The 27,891-nt window shown below is 53.2% G+C and overlaps 1 protein-coding gene across 4 annotated transcripts; it reads right to left on the bottom strand.

The window, feature by feature from the left end:
• Positions 1 to 74: 74 nt before the first annotated feature.
• MFSD2A (MFSD2 lysolipid transporter A, lysophospholipid) lies at positions 75 to 23,307 on the bottom strand. Of its 4 annotated transcripts, none has more exons than XM_073317657.1 (14): positions 23,122 to 23,307; positions 20,200 to 20,325; positions 18,307 to 18,431; positions 10,298 to 10,421; positions 9,624 to 9,702; positions 8,676 to 8,848; positions 8,036 to 8,126; positions 6,307 to 6,428; positions 5,415 to 5,498; positions 4,002 to 4,085; positions 3,366 to 3,478; positions 2,793 to 2,936; positions 1,749 to 1,925; positions 75 to 790 (listed from the first exon to the last, which is right to left on the bottom strand). In XM_073317657.1, the coding sequence occupies exons 1-14, from the start codon at positions 23,209 to 23,211 to the stop codon at positions 736 to 738; spliced, it is 1,587 nt and encodes a 528-aa protein (XP_073173758.1). In that variant the 5' UTR covers positions 23,212 to 23,307; the 3' UTR covers positions 75 to 735. The 4 variants fall into 4 exon arrangements, 3 of the variants coding, with proteins under 3 accessions (XP_073173758.1, XP_073173759.1, XP_073173761.1); XR_012155618.1 differs by lacking the exon at positions 75 to 790 and adding an exon at positions 2,007 to 2,340 and having other exon boundaries at positions 1,856 to 1,925; XM_073317658.1 differs by lacking the exons at positions 9,624 to 9,702; positions 18,307 to 18,431.
• Positions 23,308 to 27,891: the final 4,584 nt, after the last annotated feature.

The raw sequence follows: 27,891 nt of genomic DNA, 5'->3' as shown, positions 1-27,891 counted from the left end.
GGACGATAGCCACTGGGTGGGGGAGCGGGGAGAAAGAGAAAAAAAAAAATACCACCACACTAATCCAGGTAACATTTCCCCACTTTTATGTAAATTAATATTAACAGTTCCAGTTTGAATTCCATACAGACATATACAAATAGGAAAAAAAAATGCTATTTACATCATTAAGTTATTTAATTAATTAGACTTTATAAAAAAAACATCTCTTTCTACATTAGTGTCCTTCTTTTACAGATAGTTCAGGTGAGTTAATCCTCAGCTCATTCACATTAACAGTGTAATGTACACTACCAGCACCACATGGGTCCACGGGTGAGCCAGAGTCAGTACTGCAAGGATCTGTGCTATACTTGGTGCCCGCAGTACCAGGCAAATCAGTGTGCGAGAGGCAGACAGTACACACAAGTCTCCCATGTGTTATGAGCAATAGCTTCCTGGCTCAGGCTGCTGGGCTCTGCAGACAGTGCTGCGGGGGCCAGGCTGGTGTAGTGTTTGTTCGTTAAGAGGCACATTAGTGCAGTACTGAATAGAGCCCGTGTAATGTACACTACTGGCACCCTCTGGATCCCATGGATGGCACGAGACCACTGCCTGCAGATCCCATGTAACATTCACCACAGATGCTCCACAAAGCCCCGTGTAGCACGTCACCAGAATCTCCAGGTAACATGGTTACTCGTCCAGTTCCCGAAGACGCCCAGTGTGTAAACAGGAGATGGAGGGGAGCTGGGGTCACACGATGCTGGCAAGTTCCATGGAGTCTGAGTCGCTGCTGTTTTCCTCCTCCCTGGGAAGGGAAGGATTGGCGGGCATCAGACAGGAATGGCCCCCTTCTCTCCAGCCGGTGTCCCAAAGCGAGGGCCAGCGAGCCAGAGGGGGATTAGAGAGGGATAGTTACAAGGAAGAGAGCCCTCCTCTTAGATGGGAACAATGGGGGCCAGTTTCCCCCATGCGCCATTCGCTGCCAATGGCTCAGGAGTGACCAGCGCTGGGGCAGAGCGGACTGTACGTTCCCTCTCCAGCCCCATTCAGCCCCAACCTCTCTGCCCAGACTACCAGCAGGGTGACAGGAAAGCCATTTCTGCTAGGTGGACACTTTTCCCTCCACTAGGAACTGGATGGAGACCTGACCCCCTTGTAACAGAGGCCACCAGATGGTTGTGAAATGCTAGACAGCTTTTGGTCCCCCTGTTCTGGGGCAGATTGAAATAGGGGCCTTCAGGGAAAGGCTTCATTTCCCAGGCCCAGTTGTAACTCAGAGTTATTCTTTTACTTCTCTCAGGCTCCACCAAGTCAGTAAATGCAGCCCTGAGCTGGGTCTGGGGGAAGCAGCAGAGACCCCCCACCCCCGGCTCCCGCAGCTGGGGGAGTCCTGTTCCGCCTCTAGCGAACTGCTATGCACCTGGCATCTTACGATGCTGCAGCCCTAAGATGCTACCCGCTGGGTGGTACCACTGAGCGGCGCGGCAGGGTCTCTCAGCCACCCCTGTCAAAGGGCAGGTGGTGTGTTAGGGCTGCAGGTATTCTGAGGCTAGCTGGAAGTGCACAACCTCACGGGAGAGATTGTCAGCCCCCTACGGGCTGAAGGACTAGCCACCTCCCTCAGCCTGCCAGTGACCTGCAAAGCTAGGGCAGGTTCTCCCAGCACTACTGGGCCCTTCCCCATCACTCTCTGCTGGAACTTGCCCAACCCAGTGAGTGCAGTCCTTCCCCTGCAGCACAGAGAGGACCGTGCCAGCCCTTACCTTAAATCCTGCAGGGCCTTCTTGTTTTCCCTCCGCTTGTCCTCGTCGATGGGGTACAGCTTGAATAGGAGCAGGCCCAGCAGGATCAGCCCCACCGGGGCTGCTGACACCAGCATCTTCAGCGTGAATTTCACCTCCTCGGGCTGGGAGCAGCCCCGGGTCTTATATCCTGCAAAACTAAGGGAACAGAAACTGTCAAGCAAGGGAAACGCATGAGGCTATTACCAACCTCCTCTCTCCACACCAGCCCAGTCCTACCTCTCCAGAGGTACCTCTGAGGGGAAGAATGGCCATGAGACAGATCAAGATTCCCAGGGAATTACTGTTGGGCCAGCGTTTGCTGCTTTAGCATCACATCAACCTTCTTCCATCTAGCAAGGAGCATCACCTCCTTCAACCCCAAAGCCAATAGCCGCCAAGGTCTAGAAGCTCACAGCTATACTGTCCCATCTCTGTGATGGAGCAATGGAGGAAAGCCAGCTCAGCGATGAGGGTGTCAGCCTGGGGCTTAGGTTGATCTCCCTGCTCCACCACAGACATCTTGTGTGACCTTGAGCAAGTCACTTAGCCTGTCTGTGCTTCAGTTCCCCATCTATAAAGAGAGGGAAAATAGCATTGCCTTGCTTCATGGGGGTGTTGGGAAGAGAAATCAACCAGCGGCTGGGACGTGCTTAGGCCAAGGGGCGTGTATGTACCAAAGAGAGAGAGCAATGACCACAGGGGGCTGGCACAGCCTCAGTTCACTACCATGCTGGCTCCTCAGAGAAAGGCTGGTTTCTAAGATTTCTCCTTTTAGTGCTTATTAACTGTGAACTTGGAATGAGCCTCCCTCCTAGCACACAAGCTGTAGGGGAGATGCACCTGGAGCCACCTTCAGTGCCAGCCGCTGGATGTCTAATCCCAATCCCCTTCAGGGTTTTGTGGCTAAAAATGGAGACGCTCCAGACTGCAGGGTCTGAGAGAAGCCTTCCTTCTCTGGCCCAGCTACCAGCTCTCCTAACAAGCCCCCCCTGCCTCCAGGCTCGGTGTGCTGAAAGGACTCACTCTAAGCTGAGTGTGGAGATCCCCAGAGACACCCCGGAGGTGAACTTGGTGAAGAAGACGTAAAAGGAGAAGAAAATAGCCTCATGGCCATGGGCGTCTGGGTGCTGGAGGTTGAAGTCGTCTATGACATCTGGCAGCATGGACCTGAAACGAGAGAGGAGAGCGTGTGAGCCTCAGATCGAGGCTAATGAGAATGAGACCCACAAGTCTTCAGTGGAGCCCACACTTCCCCTTTCAAAGCAGAGACATGGGAGGTCCCCACCCCCGAAATTACAGACTTCCAATTATTTCCCTTCCAATAACGGTACAGAATTCTCCTGGGGCAGAGATTTGGGAAAGGGCCACCGATTGTGGGTCCACCTTCGTACTGAAAAGACCCACAATGCCCTGCATACTGACAGGAGGAGGCTCAAGACCTCAGGAATCTCCTCATCCTGGATCCGACCCCCAGCACTAGAAACATCAACCCAGATGCCACAGCTGTGCATCAGCAGGTGTCTACCAGTCTAGCAGCGATAGAGAACGTGGGAGCATAATTCTGTGGTTGCCTGAGCCCGGAGGCCTCACACTCACCATGGTAAGAGGAAGGCAGCAGCGACACTGATCCCAGCTGCAATGGCCACAACGTAGGTGACGATCAAGTTACTCTCCAGAACAACCACCATGATGAGGAAGGGGATGGCAGACTGCGGAGCCGGGAAAGAACAGAGGTGTCACCTCACCCGCCGGGCAGTGGATAATCAAGATGGACCTGATGAGCCAATTGGCCTTTTCCCCTCCCCGCCCCATCTTCCCTCTTATGTGAGTTTCAGCACTTGGAGGTGCTGGCTGATATGCTGTGGGTAGATCCTACCCTAGGCAGCAGGAACACAACCTTTCTAATGCTGGGCCCTCTAGGGCAGGGTGTTGGTGGGGCATGTCCTAGGCTCAGAGGAGAATTCACGGTGGAGAGGCCAAGGACTGACAGGGCCATGGAGACGGACTACCACGAAGTGCCCTTTGTGACACCACTAAGAAGTGGAGAGAGGCCAGTGAATGAACGTCAGGTGATGGTGGGAGCTTCTGCTCGCTCCTGACCCCATTTTGGAACCGCTGCCTAGAGGGGTGGGGTTTAGATCCCCGGCTCTGGTCTTGCCCCACCTCCACTTGCTAGGGTTCCCTACGAGGGGCACAGCAACAACCCGCTCTCTGCCCAGGAGACTTACTCACCGAGATCCCAACATACACAGCCGTTTTCTTCCCAAAGCGCATGAGGAACCATTGCCAGAGGGGGATAGTCAAGGTGGCAGAGAGCTGCGAGAGGGAGAGAGGTGGGGGGGACGGACATGTGACTCAGGCCAACCCATCTCCATAGATGCATTGCCCACTGGCCATGTGTTAACCTCTAATGCTGCAGGAAAGGAGTTGGTTGGGGTGTCAGCCTGAGGTCAGGCCTGGATGCATGATGATGATTTTGGACTCTCTTCTGCCTGTGGTTTGGAGCCCCCCTTGGGTCTTTCACTCATCCACACAAGGCTTGAGCCACAGGATCATCCTGGCTCTAAAGGACCTTCTCGAAGCCCACCTAGACGCGCTCCAGCACCTTTACAGAAGCAGTCTTGCAAAGCCCCATCGGCTCGTCCTCAGAGGGCAAGTGTTGGAAGAGAGTCTGAGTCTATTCTGGACCAGGTCTGGTGAACGTTCGTGACGCCTTTGCCAGGCTGCTCTGAAGCAAAGCGGCCCCTGCCTTGCAGGAAGCCAGCCAAGAACAGAAGAGACCCAACGGGCTGCAGACAGACACATGACCAACATCCTGGGCAGACCAGGCACCAGGTCTTTGTGAGGCCGGGGCGGGGCATTCGGCTATGGGATTGGTCTCCACTGCTTTCGAGCCCTTGCATTTTCTTAGAGCCAGGGGCGGGTTTTCTTTCTTTCACTGCCTTTCTGGCAGGGCAAAGTGTTTCACGCCACAATGCTCCCCCGGCCCCCTCCCCCACTCTCTCTATCTATCAACGTGCAAAGGGTTCCCAGACAATCCGCTCTGTTCCCTCCATTCAGCGCCTCCCTGCAATCACCACTCAGGGCTCTCTTTTTCCCCCCCTCATGGAAAGAAAGAAAGAAAAAAAAGAAAAGGGCAGGGTTTGGACAAAGGGCCCACACGGCTTTTATTCTCCCCCCTTTCGTGGTCAGCTTCAAATGCAGACAAAGGACTCGCTGTTCTTGCCAACTGGCCGTGTCTTTCCAGGAACCTCGAACTCGTTACCCCTCCCCCCGACTCCTGTGGCAACCTCCAGTCACCTTCTCCCACATGCCAGCCTCTTCCAGCCCTGATCTCCCCTCACCAGCCTGCTTCTCACCTGGGCCCCCCCCCCCCCCTCTCTGCTTTGGGCTCTTAGACCACTACAGTCAAGTCTCCACCCCCACCAACCAGTGGGCTCCCAAGTAGATAAAGGAGGAGACAGCCAGGTGAAGGGGACAGCGATTATTATTATTCATCATGTTTATTACTGTATTGCTAGGGACCCAGGGAGATAAGGGCCTCATTGTGCGAGGCACCGTACAGACAGTCTCACTGCCTCAAATTGCTGACAGCCTGCCTAGCCCAGGCAGACAGGGTTGGGGGAAGGGGTGCCATGTACTCACCATGATGGCCAGCAGGATGTTCTGGAATTCGTTGCGGAATCCCAGGGTGTAGGTACAAAACAAGGCAAAGTTCCCTTCCAGCAGCTGGGGAAGGAAACAGACACGGGAGGTCAGCAGAGCAGAAGGGAACAGGGAGATTCCCCTTTCTAGGGGGAAAATGTACTGAACAGCCCCCCCATGGAGAAACCAGATTCCCTGCAGCCCCCCAGACCCAGCCCACAGGGAAAACACTAAGCGTTCTCGCTGGACTCAGTGCACGGACGTACTCAGGGCTGGGGGCTGTATGAACGCAGCCTGCTGCTGTAGGCAAGCCTTGAGTGTGTTGTAGCGGGAGGGAACCCCCCTCCGCCCCTCCCTCCAAGGGGACTCAGCAAGCAGGTCTAGTCTAACACCCCTTGCCCTCAATGCACCAGCTCAGGAATTCCCTCTCTGGGCAGAGATTGTCCTGACTCATCCGTAAACGAGACCAAGAGCGGCAGGGCCAAAGAAGGGCTAACAGGCCTAGGTCACAGGCCTAGGTCATCATACTGCGAACGGGCCCGATAGTTATGGCAGAAGCGTGCCGGAGATGGGAGGAAGATGGAATATGGATCCCATCAGTCCTCTGAGCAGAGGAAAAGAGCGAGCAGGCCCAATCCACATTTACCAGCAGCATGAAGAGAAGCACATATTTCACCTCCCATCAGGGCAGAGGGCCCACCTCGGCTGCTGCAGGGGATGCCACAGGCCTTGATGTTATCTGCCTCTGTGCAGGTTTCTGGTATTTGACATCCCCCCCCCCCCGCCCCGCTCTCCTACAGGTGCAGCTGACAGTCTTCAGCCAGTTCTGCATTTCTTTCCCCCCTCCGGGCGGGCTCTAAGCCACATTGTCCCTCCCCAGGCAGTTTCTCACCATGAAGGCAAGCGAAGTGAAGAGGAAGCCTGTAATCAGCTTGATGTAGGCACCGTGTTTCATCACCAACTTCAGCCCCTGGAAGAAAGAGATGGGCTCATCCGACTGGAGCTGAGAGGTATCTGGGGAGCAGAGCAGCATCAGCAGGTGATTAGAGACCTTTCTAAAGGCACCCTGGCATAACGGGCCCCAGTGCTATAACAGGCAGGGGGCCCATTCCTGCAGTACACTGAGTATGAAAAAGGCACCCGGAGACTCAGTTTTAGCCAGCCTTGGCACCTCCCCTGACCCCCATAACAGTGATCTTCCCAAGTATGGTGAGACATCCTCACCACTGTGAGGCAAGTCCCCATTTTAGAGATCGGGAAACTGAGGCACCGACCAGTTAAGTGATTCACCTAAAGCTACACAGCAAGCCAGTGGCAGAGCTGGGACTAAAATTCTGAAGTCCCCAGCACCCAGATCTTTGCTCCCCTTTGTCCCGTGATCAGCAGAGCGCTGCTCTAGTGCGGGTGTCCTGTTAGGGGTGGGGAGAGTGGGACGAAACCCAGCTGGGCTCAGAAATAAATCCCACTCCGCATTGTTATCGCGGCTATGGAATAGCCGGAGTCCAGCCAGCATGCTGGAGGCTAGACGTTGTCCGCCAAAGCCAGGCAGCAACACATTGACCCGGGTAAATACTGGGCACGAAGACAAGTTTTCCCAGGTGGTTTCCTGCAGTAACAGGGTCCCCTCGAGATTTTCCAGTGAGACATTCCGTCTTGCCACTGACACAGTCTTTCCATGGAGGTTTACACACATGAAATGGGTCTCTGAAGCTGCGTATCCCCCACCCCCACTCCATACCTATCCTGGTTTACAGTAACCTCGATTCCCACTTGCCCTAGTTTTGACTGATAAGCAGGTGTCAACAGCACCAGCCGGGAAGAGAGGAGTGGGAGCTGCAAGTGTGTCAACTCCCAGGGAGAGTTGGGATCCAGGCCTCAAACTGGGTGAAGAAACCGAGGCAAGAACCCATCAAGCCCAGGACAGGATCCTTTGCATTCGCACCATACACCCCGCCCCAGCCTTCGCCCTTGAATGGAACCCTACCCCCTCCAGGGCTTCATCTGTGTAACAAGCGCCCTGTTCTCTGCTCTTCACACTGGAACATGTTGGTTTAGCGCAGATGCTGCAAGACTGGCAGCGTCCCCAGTTCGTGCTGAGCTGAACTTCCTTCCCAGATCTGAACTAACTGCTTAAGAGCAGGGTTGGGAGCCAGCGTGGGGGGTGTTTGGTTAGCATAGCAGGGAGAGTGCCTGCCAGGGGAGGGGCTGTTTGAAGAACGTGCCTTTTAAACACAGCTCAGGTTTGAATGGCCTGGATGACTTCAGTCCAAAGGCACTTGGCTCACAATGGGGCCCATTTAAAGAGATCAGCGTTGTCATCTGCTCCTGGCCCACTGGTTAAAGCCAGGGTGTATGACCCTCCATGCAGCTTAGCCTAAAGCAAGTGATGACAGCTTTTAATAGGAATTCCCATCTCCTGCAATTTCCCTTTCCATGTTTGTTTCCCGCTTTCTGCCCCTATTATTAGGGGAGAGACACATGGCTAAGGAACCACTGTTCTAACCTCTCTGAAACAGGCAAGATGACCCAAGTACAGGGTCCAGCCTGGCCTATTGCTTGGGAAACCCTTCTGGACATTGCAAATGCCAATGTAAGGGGCTCCCTCCACTTCCCGCACTCACCTCGCTTCTCCTGCACGCCCAGAAACAGGACGACGGCGCAGAGTATGTAGATCCCACCAATGACTCCCGCTGCGATCATGTAGGCGTTTCTCTGTGCAAGACAGATGCGGATCCAGTTAGCAAGGCCGCTCCACCAGGCCCCTTCTACCAGTGTCTCTTGGGGAGCTCTAGACAATGGCGCAGCCAGTGTCACGCGTGCCCCAGCAGAACGGGACGGAGCTCTCGCTACAGACTGGGGTGGGACAGAGTCGATGCTGTGCTATGGATCCACATAAAAAGCTCCCTGCTGCACCCCCGCCAGTGCCAGGGGATCCCGAACAACAGGCTCCCCTCTTCGCAGCCAGTTCCCACCATAAACGAAGGGACCGTGCACCCTACAGGCACCTGGATTTGCTTCTGTGACAGAATCCAGTTCTGATGACCCACGAGGCTGTACTGTATTTCAGCCCCATACCTGTTGCAGAGTGATAGGTACCCCGAAGTTCCTATGGTTCCCCTAGGTACCCCTAAGTAAGTTCCTTAGTTACACAGCAGCTAGTGAGGCCCAGTCTCAGCCTGTAGGGATTACCCTGAAGCTGCAATGAAAGAGCAGAGTCCCTGAGCAGGGCGAGGATGAGCGGCCAGGGTGCCACAGACCTACCGTGTCTGTGAGGGAGCCGGCGTCACGGGTAATGTTCACCTCCTCCACGGCCACCGAAGAGTTAGTGACGCCGAAGAGGCGGGAGTCCTGAATGCACGGCGTGTCCACCTGGCCCACGATCTGCCCCTGGATGGCCGTGCCCAGCACGGTGCCCAGCACCTCCACCGTCATACCTGAACAGAGGAGTCAGGCGGGTCATTATCGCGGCAACGCCCTGGCCCAACAGAGCGAGGAGAGCGGTTGCTAACGCCTGCTCCTCCAGAGGCAAACATCTGGGTGTCGAGACATTCCTAACGCACTGCACCCACCCAGCCAGCCAGAGACGAGAGCAGTCGCTTCTCCAGATCTCCAAGCCTGTGGGAGGAAGATAACCCCACTGAGGGAAAACAGGCACAGAGAGGTGAAGGGATTTGCCCCAGGTCAGACATCAGCTCAGCGTCAAGGCTGGGAACAGAACCCAAGAGCTCCAGATTCCCAGTCTCCTGCTCTAGCCACTGTGCTGTCCAGCGGACAAACTATCAGCAGGCAGAGTCCTGTCCAGACCAACTCATGCCACAGGGCTGGTTAGACATGGGCATTAAACCAAGGGTCCCTTTAGTCTAAGAAGAGGGATCTGGTGGCTGAGAGAGCTGCAATGCAAAAGAGGCACAGGGAGCTTTGGAAGACTTTCAGAATGGGATCCTCACTGCTAATGTGTACATGTGCAAACACGCTTTGACACTTGGCTGTACACCTGCAGATGGTCTTACACACATCCTGCAGGAGCAGCAAGGGACACCCCCACGCACATGCCTGCACACGTAGTGGACAAGGTATGTAACGGAGAAACCTGCTGCCTCCCAGCAACCAAACCCCGGGAGCACGTATACTTCTGCAGCTGCACCCAAGCCGTGGGAGGGGGAAAAGCACTGATACTGCAATCGTAAGGGAGAAGGGAGGGGCTCTTACGATAGGCGGTAGCGGAATCCCGTTCGCTCTGCTCCCTGCTGATGAACATAGTGAGCGCTGAATAGGGAACGTGGAAACACTGCAGTGAGAAACAGGGCGGGGGGGGGGGGGGGGGGAGAAGAGAGAGAAAGTTAAGCCTTTGGTGCAAAGACATTCATGGAGGTCAAGGGAATTCATGCTACAGACCGGAGTGAGATGCCTACAGCAGGCCATAGGTTGAGTGGGTTGGAAGAGTCTTTTGCGGGAAGGAAATTCCATCCAGGTACAGACTATATAGAAGAGTAAATAGGAATCCTCGCTCCCCTCCGGAATGCTCCACCGCACTCAGGGCGGGCCTTGTAGGGGTCCCCCAAACTGCTGGAGGGAGGAGGAGATGAGCTATGACTGGTCTCGCCTCTCCAATCCCCGCAGCAGGTCAGCCAAAAAGCTGGCCCCATGGCGAGAGACTTGTCTGAGAGTTGTAGAATCAGGACTGTGGGAAACCCAGACGACACTGGCGGTCCAAGGACAGCCTTTACGGATGCTCTCAGCCTCACTCCTTTCAGGATGGCTTATGCCGAGCCTGTCATTGTGGTACCACTCCTTGGCTCCATCGGGCAGGTGAGAAAAGGTTGGCCTCTTCCCCCCACCACCCCCAAAAGGAACCCAATTGTGCCCATGGAGGGCGGACTCACCGTCACAAGGGTCTGGAACGTGCAGTAGAAGAGAAGATACCACATCACTTGGCCACTCGAGATGTCTGGCACAAACCATACCAGGAAGTAGGAGATCACAGCAAATGGAGTGGAAAAGATGATCCTTTGGGGGAAATGAGAGAGAGAAAGAAAATAAAAAAATTAGGATGGAACAGTGACAAGCACCCACCCTCACCACAGCTAGGCTGATACAAGGGCCTTGCTCCTCAAGCTGCAGGGCATGAGCCAACCCAAGGAGCAGTTCCAGCCGTTGGGAGAAATATCGTGCAACTGGGTGCATTACATCAGGGAGTTCGCTTTGAAGTACCCTGCATTGACCACCATTGGAGACAAGATGGTCTAGTTGGACCACTAGTCCATTTCTTGGAGGTAGGCCTGTAAGAATTGCTGTATCCAATCAAACAGGAGCAGCTTTTCAGGCAGAGTGGGAACATGGGCACTTCTAACAGAGTCCTCCAGCCTGACTGATCACATCCTCTGAGGCTTTCCTCTTGCCTCCACCTCACTACACCAAGTTAACTCAAAGCCAGAGACTACTGAATGCCACATCACATGAGCCCTGTGGGAGGATGCAGGTCCCAGGATACCCTAATATTGTACTGCGACTGAGGACCTAACTTCCCAGGCAGATTCCCCTTCCTGACTGCTGGCTCATGACTTGATGTGCAATTAGGCACCTGACTGTCACGGAATTTCAAAGGGATCTGGGCACCTAAACCCCTTAGGCTCCTTTGAAAAGCTTGGTCTTAAATCTTTCCTCTGGCTCCCTCTAAACTCTGTGCTGTAATCCTGATCTCAGTCCCCATGGCCCTCTTCACAAAGGAGCTATTTAAAACACGACAAAGTACAGAACTCCAGGTCATTCGAGATGGGGAGGGAAGAAGAGAGCAGAGAGATAAAGAGCTGACTGAGGTTTGCAGAGAAAGGCTTTGATCTCAGAGACCAAATCCCCTGCCTGGAGCAGCGTAGGGTTGCTGGGCGAACAATCAGAGGGGATGTCAAGTCAATGGTTTGTCTATTTGGAGGAGGTGAAATGATGTGGGGCTGGAAAGGGGTGAGGGATGGGGCACAGCAAGGAATTGAGAACCCATCTGCTCCCACAGAACAAGTTTAAATGATTTAAGTTGTAAGCTTTCTGGGACCATCACCTACTTTTGTAGACCACAATGGGGCCTGATCCCAATGAAGACTCTAGATACTACCGTTACAAAACAGCACATGCAGCTGGGAGACTGTTTCCCAGCAGAAGCAGATCAGTGTCTGAGAGCCCCTGAAACAACTTGGGACCCTGTAGGGTGCACGGTCCCTTCGTTTATGGTGGGAACTGGCTGCGAAGAGGGGAGCCCATTGTTCGGGATCCCCTGGCACTGGCGGGGGTGGAGCAGGGAGCTTTTTATGTGGATCCATAGCACAGCATCGACTCTGTCCCACCCCAGTCTGTAGCGAGAGCTCCGTCCCGTTCTGCTGGGGCACGCGTGACACTGGCTGCGCCATTGTCTAGAGCTCCCCAAGAGACACTGGTAGAAGGGGCCTGGTGGAGCGGCCTTGCTAACTGGATCCACATCTGTCTTGCGCAGAGAAACGCCTACATGATCGCAGCGGGAGTCATTGGTGGGATCTACATACTCTGCGCCGTCGTCCTGTTTCTGGGCGTGCAGGAGAAGCGAGGTGAGTGCGAGAGGTGGAGGGAGCCCCTTACATTGGCATTTGCAATGTCCAGAAGGGCTTTCCAAGCAATAGGCCAGGCTGGACCCTGTACTTGGGTCATCTTGCCTGTTTCAGAGGGGTTAGAACAGTGGTTCCTTAGCCATGTGTCTCTCCCCTAATAATAGGGGCAGAAAGCAGGGAACAAACATGGAAGGGAAATTGCAGGAGATGGGAATTCCTATTAAAAGCTGTCATCCTGTCTGTACAAGATGAAGAGAAAAGGGACCCATCTCCATTCTGAGCTTTTCCTTCTGTTCCTGGCTCTCATCCAAGTCGAGCAGTGCTCTGCACAGGACGAGATGCAAGAGCTTGTTCAGCAGCCTTCTCTCCCTTCCCAGCTAAGGAGCCTGCAGGAGCAAGGGTGAAGGAACCAGTTCGGGCAGCAAACCCTCCCTCCACATCCTAGCCACCTGGAGGCTGAGCAGCAAGCAGCCTGGCTTGTCTTAGAAGGCAGAGCTGCAAGGATTCCAGAGTATTTTACACACACCAATCAAGCCTCCAGCGTGAGGGAGGGCAGGATAAGGCCCATTTCCCCAAGCAGAGACAGACATTGGTTAGCAAAGGAAGAGTGAACCTTCAGACCCCAGCTGGCTCTTTCCTTTGGTCCTGTCCAAAGTGGGGAGAGAGGGAAGTGGAAGTGGACCAGAAAGCAAGAAGCCTGTGCCTGGCTCCGGGAGAGACTCCCTACATTACCCGCTAGCAGAGCTCCAGGGAGCTGGTTCACTCGCCATTAGCCAGAACAGGAGACGGGAGCTGTTTTTAGAGCCCAAATCCTCCCCTCTACCCTGCGGAGTCAGCTGAGCAGCCTGGCACTACCTGGAGATACTGCAGCAGCTCGGAGGCTGGGCATGGCCCATCAGCCCCAACACACACCTTTTCCCTTTTCGCTCGGCTGAGCCACACACATCGCTGTCGCCTGGACCCAGTGCTTGGGGAGCGGCCAGCCTTAACAAAGGCGCTTATGTTAATGGGCGGCTAATTAAATGGCGGTTAAAAATCCCTCCAGCATAAACCTACCCAGAGAGAGCAAAGGAGATTCCCCACATCAGGAGAAGGGCAAGGGTGGGGGTCCTCCAACTTCACAATCATGCGAAAGGAGTGATTGGTCCCCTACCCATATGTCACCTGCACTGCAGGGACGGACAGACCACTCCCAGCGGCCCATTGGGGTTCAGGCCGTAACAGGGATAAGGCCTTTCCAGTTTCCATTTGGTATCACTGTATCCCAGAGGGGAGTGGGAAGGGGGGCGGGGGAACTGGTTCTGAGGGAGGATCCCTGTGACGGCACCACCAGCAAGAACCCACGAGGCGACAGATGAGGAGAATCCCCCTACATCAGGAATTTGGTACCTTGATCCATCCCACGTTTCTGGGAAGGCCTGAATGGCCCCCCCAATAATGTGGCGTGGGTGGGAGAGGGGGAAAGAAGCAGTTTCTTCTTTGGAGTAAAGCGACCCCCGCCCCGAATGTTGCGGCTAGGACTAGATCAGTCCCATGGGGAAATGGAGCCCAACACTCAGGCTGCGGGAAGGCCTAGAAGCCCCCCATCGCATTCAGTGCCCCATTGGGGTAGGTTTTGTACTGGCTGCTTGACAGTCCCTGCCTTGGGGTGTTTACAATCCCAGAGGAGTGCGAGAAAGGGACAGGATTTATTTTTCCCTGCGGTACGGAGAGGAGAACGGAGCTCTTTCCTTTCTTGATTGACCTGGCAAGAAACAGAGTTTAAATTTCAACTCCCGGGGTGAGACACACTGTACAGCAGCCACATAAGGGGGAGAGAGGGGGAAATACATGACCCGATATTCACATTTTCCCCTGCATCGGTTATTTCCAGGCGGGGCGGGGAGCAGGCGAGCGTGTGATGACGAGGCCAGGAAGCAGTGGAAAGCACAGAGTCCTGCAGCCGCTCCTCTCCCATCACATGCTCCTCTCCCATTGCGCCTCGCGCACGTTGAGTCATTCAGAGTTTTCATAAACTTGTACGCAGATCCGAAGCTGCAGGAGCGAGCACATTCCCATGCCTGCTGCGGCAGGGCACCCGAACAGCCCAGCAGGGTTACAAACAAGGGTACATTTCTGATGCCTTCACCACCCTCCCCCCCCCCGCCCTCCACACTACTTGGACATCTGGGATTAGAGCCATGTGCCTGGCTGGTGTAGCTAAGGAATCAGTAGATCGGCTCACCCCGCCTGCCACCCCCAGCCACCACTCACGCTGCAGCTTTCAGCCTGGAGACTGACTCCTAGTAACCCCTGAGCAGGACTGTGGCAATTAGCTGAGACATCTGAAACAGACTCCACCAGGCTATGCCGCACACCCTGCCTCCCCATTGGCCAAGTGGGGATGGCATGTTCCTCTGAAAGCGACACACCCCCGGGCCCTTAATCTTTAACTCTTTCCTCTGCTTGAGCAGAATCATTGCCCTAGTCACGGCCTGGGAATGGGACACAGGACCTCGAGTTATCTGCAACTGAGGTTTGCAACAGGGCCTCTTAAATAAAGGGGATGCTGAGAGCCCAAAATTCCCCCAGAAGAAGCGAGAGCAGGGCAGGGCAAGAGCAGAGTGAGCAGATCGCTGGCTGGGCACAGCTGTTAGGGTGACTTCAGTGAACAGAGAAGGAAATCCATGTGGGATGAATTTGGGGGCGCAGGGGAGCATATGGGGAATCCAAGCTTAAGAGACCAAAATTATAACAAGAGGGCACCAGAGAGGGACATTTTTATTTATTTATTTTGGTAAGTGAGCTATCAAGCCATTGTATAGCTTACAATTTTATCCTGGATTCCAGGGACACAAGCACTGCCCCTTGTCACCAACTCAGCAGAATTACAGCCAGATGTACCCACCAAGTGGACCTTATTCCACAGATTAAAAGGGTACGGCTGAGAGGGATATTTAGAATGGTCTACCAAGGAATTTATTGGTAATCTGCCTTGTTTATGAAGCAGGTTATAAGAGGATGTTGACGGGTGATCAGGGCTCATTAAAAGCAAGTCGTTCAAACTAACTGGGCAGAGATCTCAGGGCTATACAGATGAAAAATTAAGTATCATTTTTTTTACAGATAGGGAAACTGAGATACACAGTGATAGAGGGCCCAGCAGCTGGGCCACCCTTGCCCATGCACAGGGAGTCCTGTTTAAGTCAGTGGGACTGTCTATAGTTCTAGCTATTTAGGGTCACCAAAAGGTGGCCCAATCGGGCACCCAGCTACTTGCCCAATGCCACAGAGCAAACAAGCGTAAAAGCCATGACTTGAAGCCACCGTGCCCAGCTACTAGATGTGCTGCTTCCCTTCTGTAGCAACAAGGAAGGATTCCTAGGTCTAAGGCCCAGTATAATTTGAAGGGTGCAAGCATTGTGCATATTAAGTCCCCTGTGGCTGTTCTCCCTCACCCCAGCCTTAAAGGCACAAGACTGTAGCACACCAGAGGACTCTAAGGATGTCTAGATGTTCAAATATAGAGCAATTAAAGGACAGCCCTCTGCTAGCTCTGCCTTGGAACACATCCAGACAGCTGCTCGCTGCTTGCGCGCAGCCATTCCTCCAATTCCTAAGAGCTCACAACAGACGCTGTGGGGAGTGAAACTATTTTTGGTCTATGTGTGAAGCCTGGTTTAGATCAACAAAAACAGGACACCATGTTTTTCATTCGAACCCCAGGGAGCAGAGGGATGCAAGCTCCACCTGTGGGGGGGGGGGGGGGAAGGACCAGTCCCACTAATTTCCACCTCCCCACCCGCCCCCTTCTCTACTTGACATTTCAGCAATGCTGCCAGGTGCTAGATCGACTGCCCTGGGGATGGACGTTAGCTCTTTACCCACAGGGCAGACGCAGGCCAAGCCTCCGAACCCTGCATGGGTAATGTGCCTCCACGCTCACCCGGAGAGGCAGCAGGTGGAGATCAAGGCCCCGGACACCGTCCTAATTTCTCTGCCGACCCCTAGTGCTATCGTGGTGCCGTTTTTGGTGGGCAGATACCTGCCTGCATGAAATCAGGTTAGGACCGGCTCATTCAACAGAGACCAACGAGCCACGGTTTTCACTTGCTAGCACCCTGCAGCGGACTAGAACCCGTGCTCCTAGAGGTGGAAGGTGCTGCATCCCCTCACCAGGCTCTCAGTGTGCTGAACCATCTAGCTCCTGTCCACTCCACACCCTGCTTCTCTTGGATGTATCCTGTCCGTGCCAGTGCCTAGCGTCCCACTCTCCAAAGTGGGAGGGCAGAGAAGCGCGGAGTGAGAACATCTAATTTTGTCACTGCCAGCTCAGGCCTGGTCTCCAGTTGCTTTCTCCCCCCTCCCCCCAAATCAGCTATAAATCATGTGGCTTCCTGCAACCCACTGACCCTGGCTGCAGGAGTCACAGGTGCAGTAGAAACAATCTTGGCTTCCCCCCACCCCTATACGTACCCCCCCAAATGGCCGGGAGGGACAATACTGCAATGCCACCTGGTGCTCCGGAGACAAACAGCTCTTACTTTCCAGCAGCAGAGCGGCTTCATTCCCAACACAGGGCAGATTTGCCAGGAAACCAGTCTGGACAAAAAGTCAAGCCCAACACCCAGCACACACGCATCTGAGCAAAGCCCTGCGGCTCCATCCCCCGGAGACAGGAGGGTCGAATGGGCTGCCCATTCGATAAATTGAGGGCCTGGTTCTGTTCTCAGCGACACCGGTTTTACATCGCCTCCAACGGAGTTGCTCCTGATTTACACAAGTGAGAGGCCCAGTGCGTGCTGGGGTGGGGGTGAGCTTGGTTTGAACCATCTTCGACTTCCTATCCTGACTCCTCCCCACCCCCATCCTTCCAAGTCAAACCAGCTCCAGGGAGAAGAACATAAAGTTAAAAGCTCTTCCTGCTCAGAAGAAGATTCAAAACAGGCTACAGCTCTTGGAAACCCCCCACCACTGCCAACACAGATTCAGTTCCAGCCGCGGTAGCAGCCCTGGTGTCCACAGATTTTTGGCAGGGTTTTCAGATATTGTGTGGATCAGACACGCGGGTCGGCTAGGACAGCCAAACAGTCCTGCTGCTCGGGATGAACTTTGGACGTTTCCTTCATGGGGACGCCTTCCCCGTCCCGCCAGGGCAAGTGGAGATAAAAGCAGCTGCCAGGGGGTGGGGCCAGTTACACCAACTTACGTTTCTCACCAGCTGCAGAGCGTGTGCGTGTGTATCAATACACAAGCCAGAGGGACCTTCCCCTCCTCTCACCCAGCACTGCGACAAAGGAACACGCTGTGCCTTCCGCCTGACAATTCACATGCCAATCTCCAGACACGTGGTCCCCTCCCCCGCAGCCTACTTTACAACGCTCTATCTGCCCCCCCAGCCCCTCCCGTCCCGTGTTCATACAGCACCTAGCGCAATGGAATCCTGGTCCACGACTGGCATTTCCTTTGGGTGCTACCACAATGCACAAATAATCAAGGGTCTGACTTATCAAGAGCCAGTTGAGTGCTCAGACTACCCCTTCCCCGGAGAGCTGGGAGGAGTGGCCGCATCAGGGTGGGGAAAAAGAAAAGCCACCCTGAAGATCCATCAAAGAACCCCCCACAGGAGCATGCCCACCACCAGAAACGCATTGTCTTATCGCTCAGGGCCACAGAGCTCGGCACTGCTGCAAGGCCTTGCCCCCGACCCCACACCAGGGAGTCCCATACACTCAGCTGCTCGTGAGTCGATAATCACAGCAAGGCACCTCAAGCACAGGGGCTGAGCTAGAGTTGTTTCTGGGCGAGTGAGGCCCACTTGACTATCCATCACTGGGTTCATCGATTCCCACGCTACAAGGTTTCCCTCTCACCTATCTGGAGGCTGCGAAAGGCCGAAGGCTCAGATAATAGAGTTTCCCTCCTTGTCCCTAGGGCCACTTCTCATCAGTCAGGCATTTTTCACAACTTGTTAAGCCATCTAGGGATTACTCAGCCTTCAGCTGACTGCCAAGCCTCTGTTCCATTCCATTCACTGCACAGACTTGAGATCTATTCCCAGCTCGGACTCGCCGTGTGACCTCAGGCAAGTTCCTTCCCTTTTCTGCACCTCTGGTTCCCCACATGTAACACAGGGATAACATTAACCCTTCTTTGGAGCACAAGAGGCAAATGCAGGGTAGCCAATGTGAGCCTCTACTCTCTAGAAGGCCCCCAGGATCCTAATGCTGACCTGGAAGGGCCCTGCTGCCGTTGTGGCCAAGGGAACCCAAGCTAGACCATGCTGAGCTCCAACCTCAGGCCGGGACGCAAAATCCCCTGCTCCAACAAGCTTCCCTTACCAGGGCATCAGGCGTCCAAGGCGGCTCCAAGGGGTTTTACTGATGAAGAAACCCACCATGGGGTCGGTGATAGCATCCCACGCTCGACCCACAAAGAGGATGATGGAGGCATAGAAAGGGTCCAGCTGTTATAGAAAGAGAGGACAGAATTCACTTGGATAGCAGAGACCCCATGACCCTGAGGCGGTCAGAGCCCCTTTCCCCAGCTGATTGCTTACCCTGAAGATCTTAGCCTCGACCTTTAGCATTTGGAAACAGAGCAGGTGCACATGGGCCCCTCCTCCACACATTTCCAGGGTGCCTCAGAGGCAGGGGGACTATCTGATCCCTCTCCCCCTCTTTGAGATGGCTACCCTAGGGGCTGGTTGAGGCTGGAAGTAGAATTTCAGTCCATCTCATCTTACCCATTCCACATTAAACTCCCGACAATTTCATTGCCACAGACACCAACTCAACACCTCCAGCGTCCTGTGGCAGCTTAAGTCTGCCCCTGGGCCTGCCCACCATCCCATTTGGAGATAAGGATGTAGGAGAAGCCATCACCTTTCCATCCCAGCTCCATCCAGAACATGCCACAAACATGGCCAGCAACAGCTTCCTTCCCAACCCGCTCCATCCATCATATCAGTATATATAGCTCTCTGCAGGTACCAGTCCCAGCGCCAGACCCTCCATCAGCACTGGAAGCAGAAGAGCGTCTAGGCCCAATAATACTACTTTGCATGTGCATAACAGATGTCATTAGATCTTAACACTCAGAGAGGAGGGTCAGTATTATCCCATTTTACAGATGGGGAAATGGAGGCACAGAGGGGTGCACCAGGTCACACAGGACAACGGTGGCAAAGCCGGGAGTAAAAACCCAGGAGACATTGCCTCCCAGTGCTGGCAACTGTAAATCCAGCTCTAAGCCCTCTGAAGAAATCACTCCAATCTGATCCATGCTTCCTTTTTTCTGGAGGGGAATTTGCTAGCATTTTAGAAATGCAAAGCAGAATTTTCAGACTCAAATGCTTGAAGTTTGGCACGTAAATCCATATGTAGGCACCTGAATTTCAGATCACTTCCCCCCCCCCCCCCGGCACTCACCTGATTGCATTCAGTGAGAATTCTGTACTTTGCAACTCATCCCCACCCAACCAAGCTTCTTCTACCTTGGGGTGAAAATGAGGGGTCACATGGCTCACTTTAGGCACCCAAGTTTGAAAAGTGCCTTTACTTTTTTTTGACAAAAATCCTCCCTGCTAAAAGCCCATCTGAAAGGGACACAGCACTGACTGGTGGGGGAACAGGGCTCATCTACGACTTGCAAGACTCATTCTAAGCCACCTTTATGGAACACTGAAAGTTACCGTGTGGGAAAGCCAGGGGGTTCCCTCCATATGACTCACAGCAGCTGAGCTCACTGACCACAAGAGCACCCTGTATTTAAATCTCCCCTCTCACCATCAGCTACCTCCTAGCAGTCAGTGGATTAAGGCACTGGCCAGCTCTTACACATGCAGCCCTCAGTGCTACACCTCCTAGGAAAGGAAGCTCCTCAGCTATAGCCAGACAGCCTGGGGGCATCTCTCTAATCAGGCACCTGCTCTATTTTATACATAGAGGGAAAGTCACTCCACTGGGCAAATAGAAAAATCCATCAGGGAAACCCCCTCCACACATCTCTCTCCATTCAATGCTTCTGCTGACCAGAGACCATAAGAGCGCTAAGCCCCAAACCTTTCCTCATCCCGAGATCAGGTCAGAGTAAAAATAGCCAAAAAAGACGACCGGATCACAGTGGATGGGTTTTGGGTCAAGAGAATCCCATGCTTGCATCCAGAGCCCCCAGGTATTACCCTTAGGCTGGCTACTCAGCGCCAGGCAAGCAAACCTGGCTGAAAGAATTACCTGCGCGACATCCAGCAGGTAGATCTGCAGGAAAAACCCCAGGGCGCAGCCAGTGATCTGGTAGGGAGCGCCGCCGACAGCATAGCAGAGTTTGTTGCACACAGACAGCTTCTCTTTGCTTTCCTTCTGCAAAAGCAATGAAAGGCAGCAGCTTAGTCGGTCTGGTCCTAGACAGTCAGATCAACAACCACCAAGTGTAGGGAGCTCCCCCACCCCCCCATCACTCCCCCATGTCCACCTGCAACCTAGGACCACAACAGAGATTACAAACAGCCCTCCAGCCTCCGCTGCAGATGAGTTGCCCACAGGTCTCCGCTTCGCTCGTTAAGAACGGAACAGCCCCTCACATTTCGGTTTGACAGTGGAGGAAACGCTGAACGTATGTTTACTCATCCAGGACAAAATGCAGCTCTTCCAAACTCTGCTCGTTTAAACTTCCAGCCCCCCTGTTCTTACCACTAGACCGTACTGCCTTCCACGGTCAACGATCAGCGTTTCTGACTGAATGTGCCAAGAAAGGGAAGCACAGACAGCAGGTTTCCACAGCCTGATTCGGTGGCTTTTAAGGCCCTGCTAGCACTGAATACAGACTGCTGATACCCTGCTTAAATTCAGCCCAACAGGCAATCCATCCTACTGCCATCCCAGGCTCTTCATTCCCTGATCCGTCTGTGTCTGTGTCGGTCTCGCAATCCAGAATCTACCCCAACTAGCCAGATCCTGAACTTCAAACAGAGGCCTTGGAATTCAAGGAGTCGTCGAGCAGCATCCAAATAATTTCCCCCACTATTCATACTCCGGAAGGCTGTACTGTATTTAACTGCTTGTTTAAGTGACCATACAGGCTCAGCACCTCCAGATTTACAGCTAACAGGGGGTTGGGTTTGCCCACCCCACAGAGTAAGCCGGAGCGGTTTCCATTAGCGTCTCACATCTGGCGGAATCTCTGAAGCTACAATGATCGGCAGGCGAAAGGGACAGGCGATGCGTGTGCAATTCCTCAGTCTCCCAATAAAAGCCTCAGAATCAGGAGAGTCACACCAGGGCGCCTGCTCCCCACCCCATCGGTTTGTGCGCCCTTCTCAAAATGATGGGTCTTAACTAAGAGCTGAGGGGTCCCCTGGGGAGGAGATGCAAACAAAGCCGAGAGCCACCAGGGCAGCTATGGACAAGCAAGCTGTTGAAAAATTAATTCTGCAAACTGATACCATCACCAAATTAGATCTACAGCTGCATCGAAACATACAGAGAGGGGAGACAAAGCCCCGGGGAATTTGGGTTAAAATAAAACAGGGAACTTTGGTGGCACATGCAGAGTTCTCCCACAGGGAAGTGGAATTGCAAGGAGTGAAAGAAGACGGATCAACAACTTCCCTGGGGATGAAGTTGCTAGTTCACCACTTTACACAACTCAGACACACAACACAGACTGTGGCTATACCCTTAGCAGTACCGTTGGGAGAGAATCATTTTCATTAATTGTGCTACCAGACAGCTTATTATTGGACCAGGGCCTCATTGCGCCAGGTGCTGTCGGAACAGAACAAAAAGTCCTGGCTTCCAATCAAAGTATAAGACAAGGGACAGACGGATACAGACAGACAGGGAATACAAGTGAACAATCAGACAATCCTGGTCAGCATAGGGTTTCCGGTTTTGGTGGGACGCGTTCCTGGAGACTCAAGGACAATCCTGGAGGGTTGGCAACCCTAGCTAGGCAGTGTATTGCCCACAGGAGCATCAGGGACTCAAAGCTACAGCCAGCTGGGATGGTGATTCACCGTGTGGCCTGGGGCAAGTGCCTCAGTTTCCCCTTTTGTATCAAGGGGACGGGGATTTATCTACGTCGCAGGAGTGTTGCGAGGATTAGATGGTGCTTGCAGAGCTCTCTGAAGATAACAAGCGGTATATAAAGCGTTTAGTGCTAGGCTTACCCGCTGCTAGGAGCGGGCCGGTGTCACCACCTCTTGGCACGCTTACCAGGCTGCGTAGGGGATCACCTCACACCTCATTATAAGGGGCCCATCAGACCAAGCCTCTGGGTGCGCCAGGGAAAAGTGATAACACAGCCGGCCCCCTCCCACACACTCCGGGAGGGCTTGTCCAGAGACTGAAACTTAATGCAAACAAAGCCCCGAAGCGGAGGCCAACAGCGACCAGCGCCTCAAGCTCCAGCGCAGCCCCGATGCTGTCCCCAAGCCCAAAGAACCGAGCCGAGCCGAGCCGGACCGGGCCGGGCCGGGCGTGTGTGTGTGTGGGGGGTGGTTCGTTTCCAAGCAGCGCTTTGAAGCCCCTCTCCCCACGAGCGGGTTTGGCTCGGAGAGTCTCAGATCATCGCCTTGTGCCTCCCCCAGGACCCCCGCCCGCCTCCAGCCAGGGGGAACCGGCTGCTGACCCGGTGGAGGGAAAAAGGACGCGGCTCCTTTAAGAAAAGTTTGCCCTTGCCTGTGATGAATGAACTTGGGCTCGAGCCAGCGGCGCGCCTGATCCCCGAGCTCCAGCCGGCCGGGTGCGCCCGGGCGCGGCCAAGGGCGAGCGGGGCTTCCTTGCACCCCCGGGGCGAACGAGCAGCCGCCGGCTCCCGTCCGGCCCCAGCCCGCACGGTTCCGACCCGACGCTCCCCGCCCAGAGGTGGGGTGCGGGAGGGGGCTACACACCGGGGCGTCCAGCCGCATCCTCCCGGCCGGCTCTCCCCCCACGGCCGGCTCGGGTGCGACCCCACTCGCGCCTGCCCCCCCACTCGCGCCTGCCCCAGGGGCTGTTCCGAGGAAGTTTATCCCCCCCCCCATCAATCCCCCCCTTCCCCGCATCAGGCTCGCTTCCCTTCCCCTGGATCCGCCCCGCCCCCCAGGGGATCCCTCCCTCCGCATCCACCCCCCTCTCCCCGGACCCCGCGTCCGAGCCCGGAGCGGCTGCCCGCACCTTGGCGTGCCGGAGCTCGTCCTGCTTCAGGAGACCCGGCTGCAGCAGCCCGGTGGACGACGCGCTTTCCGCCCCTTTGCCTTTGGCCATGGTCCCACGAAAGTGGCTCCGGAGGGCGTGAGCGAGCTTCCAAGCGTGGTGCGGGGGCGCGGCCCTGGGAGGAGCGGGAGCCAGGCAGCCGCAGGATGAATGAATGGGCCGTTTCTGTGCTGGGTGGTTGCATTTAATTTCTCTCCCTCTCACCTCCCCTTTTCCAGAGACACACCCCCTGCCCGGCCTCCCAAGCCCAGCCAACCCCCGACGCTGTTCACCTTCCCCTTGGCGAGACCCACATGTAACAGACTCAACGCTACACCAACCCCCCCCCCCCCCCCAATATTCAGCCCTAGGCAGGCACTGGGCGTGGGAAATTTCAGCCCAGAGCGTCTGGTAAATAAGCAGCGGAGGACAGGCTCTTCTAGGCCATAACCTCAGTACAGCTCCGCTTGTGTAAGTTGTAATATACATACAGGCCCAGGGACTGTCTCTTCTTTCATTCACACCCTTGTAACTTCAGCAGGGTTTCTCCCAGTTTGCACCTAACTGAGAGGAGAATCAGGATCTGCAGCCAACTGACATAAGAAAGGCCAGACTGGGTCAGACCAATGGTCCAGGTAGCCCCATGTCCCATCTGCTGACAGTGGCCAAGGCCAGGTGCTTCAGAGGGAATGAACAGACAAGGTGACCATCCAGGTGGGAGAACCCAGGATGGTGAGGGAGGTAGTTCTGAAAACTTCCAAATTTTCCTTTAAGGGTGGGGTTCTTTCTGACACAGACTACAAATGAAAACAATGGTTCCTTCAGTTCTTCTAACCGTGACTACGGCCTATGGAATTGAAAGTTTGGATGAATCCTGAAACTCAGATTTAATCTTAAATGGATAATTAACATTTCAATGCAAACCAAAGGGAAAGGCCTCCGGGCATCTAACAAACTACAACACAACAGCGGCATGCTCCACAAAGGCAGATACTTCAGTGATGGGGCCACCTAAGTACCTAGATATAAAAAGGATTGAGTATGGCACCGAATGCCCAGCAGTCCTGAGTTCTAATCCCTTCTCTACCACTGATACAGTGGGTAGCCTTGGGCATATCAGTTAACTGTTCCCTTGTATCTGTACAAAGGGGATATTAATACTTACCTGTTTCCAAGGGGGTTAGTTGCTTTCTGAAGACAGGACACTGCTATGAAGTGTCCCATTTTAGTAAGACTCTTTGGCTTTGAATATTTTTATGTATTTTATCTCCAGAGCAGCTCTTTCCACCTTGTGCACCTGCTGCAATGGTTTGGCTCAATGGAAGGTCCCAGGTGCAATTGTTGGGGGGGGGGGAATTAGTGATCCCAGGTGGAACAGAAGCAGTGATAGTGGATTGGTTTGGAGTGATTTAATTTATCAGTGATAGTTATCTCACCTGCAGTTGGTCGGGTCAGGGCTAGGTAGGGGTTTCATGCCTGTACTAGGAAGTACTGGTGAGCCCTCACCTGTAAGAGGATATGACATAGGGAACAAAGATGGCTGGGAAATTTTAGGGAAAGCTTTCTCTTGATGCTGTACTGTCTGACTGACTCCGAGGGACAATTTGCATGAGTGCAGATTCTGAGGACTGGTTTCAGAGTAGCAGCCGTGTTAGTCTGTATCCGCAAAAAGAAAAAGAGGACTTGTGGCACCTTAGAGACTAACAAATTTATTTGAGCATAAGCTTTTGTGAGCTACAGCTCACTTCATCGGATGCATTCAGTGGAAAATACAGTGAGGAGATTTATATACATAGAGAACATGAAACAATGGGTGTTACCATACAGACTGTAACCAGAGTGATCACTTAAGGTGAGCTATGACCAGCAGGAGAAGGGGGAGGGGGGAACCTTTTGTAGTAATAATCAAGGTGGGCCATTTCCAGCAGTTGACAAGAATGTCTGAGGAACAGTGGGGGGGGGGGGGAGGGGGGAAATAAACATGGGGAAATAGTTTTACTTTGTGTAATGACCCATCCACTCCCAGTCTCTATTCAAGCCTAAGTTAATTGTATCCAGTTTGCAAATTAATTCCAATTCAGCAGTCTCTCCTTGGAGTCTGTTTTTGGAGTTTTTTTTCTTGAAGAATTGCAACTTTTAGGTCTGTAATTGAGTGACCAAAGAGAGTGAACTGTTCTCCAACTGGTTTTTGAATGTTATAATTCTTGACGTCTGATTTGTGTCCATTTATTCTTTTACGTAGAGACTGTCCAGTTTGGCCAATGTACATGGCAGAGGGGTATTGCTGGCACATGATGGCATAGATCACATTGGTAGATGTGCAGGTGAACGAGCCTCTGATAGTGTGGCTGATGTGATTAGGCCCTATGATGGTGTCCCCTGAATAGATATGTGGACACAGTTGGCAACGGGCTTTGTTGCAAGGATAGGTTCCTGGGTTAGTGGTTCTGTTGTGTGATGTGTGGTTGCTGGTGAGTATTCGCTTCAGGTTGGGGGGCTGTCTGTAAGCAAGGACTGGCCTGTCTCCCAAGGTCTGTGAGAGTGATGGGTCATCTTTCAGGATAAGTTGTAGATCCTTGATGATGCGTTGGAGAGGTTTTAGTTGGGGGCTGAAGGTGAGGGCTAGTGGCGTTCTGTTGTTTTCTTTGTTGCACCTGTCCCGTAGTAGGTGACTTCTGGGAACTCTTCTGGCTCTGTCAATTTGTTTCTTCACTTCAGCAGGTGGGTATTGTAGTTGTAAGAATGCTTGATAGAGATCTTGTAGGTGTTTGTCTCTGTCTGAGGGGTTGGAGCAAATGTGGTTGTATCGTAGAGCTTGGCTGTAGACAATGGATCGTGTGGTGTGGTCTGGATGAAAGCTGGAGGCATGTAGGTAGGAATAGCGGTCAGTAGGTTTCCGGTATAGGGTGGTGTTTATGTGACCATCACTCATTAGCACCATAGTGTCCAGGAAGTGGATTTTTTGTGTGGACTGGTCCAGGCTGAGGTTGATGGTGGGCCCATCTGCTCTGCTCACCTGTCTTATCTATCTTAGCAAGTGAACTGCATCCATGGGCAAGCAAACACTGCAATCACATGTTGCATTTGAGAGCTTTTTCACATGTCAGATGAGCCAGACCTTCTTTAAGGCCTAATGTATGATCCACCCTTTTGCACAAGCCTTCTTTCAGTGACCATGGCAGAAGCACAGAGTCTGTGGAGGTTTACGATAGACCAACGGCAGCAAGGTAAGTAACGGGCTAAAACAGGACATGCTACAGAGTGGGTGACCTTTGCACATGGAATAATGCAATTCTCCTTTCTGACCTTGGAGCCTAGATGTTATAGGGATGATGCTTAAGAAATGCCTAGGACGAGACTCTCTGATCTGTCCAAGTGTTCTGCAATCCTCAGTCCTAACAGCTGCTCACTCTTCCTCCCATGTGAATGGATTATGGAATGGATTATTCCCATTTTGCCGGTGAGTACAATGAGGCATTAAGTGACTTTCACATGGAATCAGTGTGGCAGAATCAGGAATAGAATCTAGGAGTATCGGACTCCTAGTCTACCCCCTTCTCTAACCACCAGATCCCACGCCTGCTCCCACAACCCAGGAATAGAACCCTAGGGTCCTGGCTTCTAGTCCCCTTCTCTAACCACCAGATCCTATGCCTCCTCCCACAACCCAGGAATAGAACCCTGGAGTCCTGGCTTCTAGTCCTTTTCTCTAACCACCAGCCAACGCACACACTAGATCTCACAAATGCATTGACTATGTCTACACAGCTTTCTTTTTTGCTAAGAAGAATCCCAATGTCAAAAACTAGGGATTTTAAGCATTAACTCCTTTAGGAATATTTCCGCTAAAATACCCATGACATCTGGTTTCCCCTTCTTTCCTTCTCAGTGAGGCTACAGCCCGATTGTACATAGGAATTTGGAGAACCGTTTCTGGGAAAGGGGTAGAATGTGACTTTGTAACAACCCCAGGCATTACTGCTCAGCCTCCGCCGATCACATTCCGTGCTCTGAGCACCTGTCAAGGGTTAGCAGGTGGCTCCTGGGAGGTTCATCTTTCTGTCTTTTAGCTCTGCAAAGCTAGAATTTCCACTTGACGTCAGCCAATGACTGTGCCCTCATCCCCCACAGTTCTTCTATTGAAGACCTGACCAGAATGTTCCACCAGAAAATATGGAGTTTCCTCCAAATGCCTGTTAGTTTCACTTGAAATTCTGCTTTTAACTGCAGTGAAGCCTAGATTTTTGTGCCAAATGCTTCTTTTATTGTGGTCATCGTGCATAAGTGGGATTCTTTTTTGGAAGGGTGACGGGATAAGGAGAGACAGGGCAGGAACGGGAGGGGATCTGAAAATATTTAAATTCAAATTCTTTATTCTCTGCGATGAAATGCTCCTGCCACTTCCTAGTTCAGAACACATCAGCCTGTGACAACCATGAATGACAGTGAGATTTCAGTTACCCAAGACAGCACAGAATGACGTGGGCTGTGTTCTATTTAGCAATCTAGGAAATGAGCCCATTTCAGAGGGAAGTGAAAATGGATGATGTAATAATATCTAGCTCTTTATAGAGCACTTTTCATCACTAGATCTTACAAAGGTGATATTGTTATCTCCATTTTACCGATGGGGAAACTGCGGCACAGAGCTGAAATGAGTTGCCTAAGGTCACCCAGCAGGCCAGTGGCAGAGCCAGGAATAAAACCTAGGTCTCCTGAATCCCAGTCCAGTGCTTTACTCACTAGGCCACA

The sequence above is a fragment of the Lepidochelys kempii genome, chromosome 19 (assembly GCF_965140265.1).
Source record: "Lepidochelys kempii isolate rLepKem1 chromosome 19, rLepKem1.hap2, whole genome shotgun sequence".
NCBI classification, from domain to species: domain Eukaryota; kingdom Metazoa; phylum Chordata; order Testudines; family Cheloniidae; genus Lepidochelys; species Lepidochelys kempii.
The sequence above is the reverse complement of the archived record's forward strand: the minus strand, read 5'-3'. Positions and strand labels throughout refer to the sequence as shown.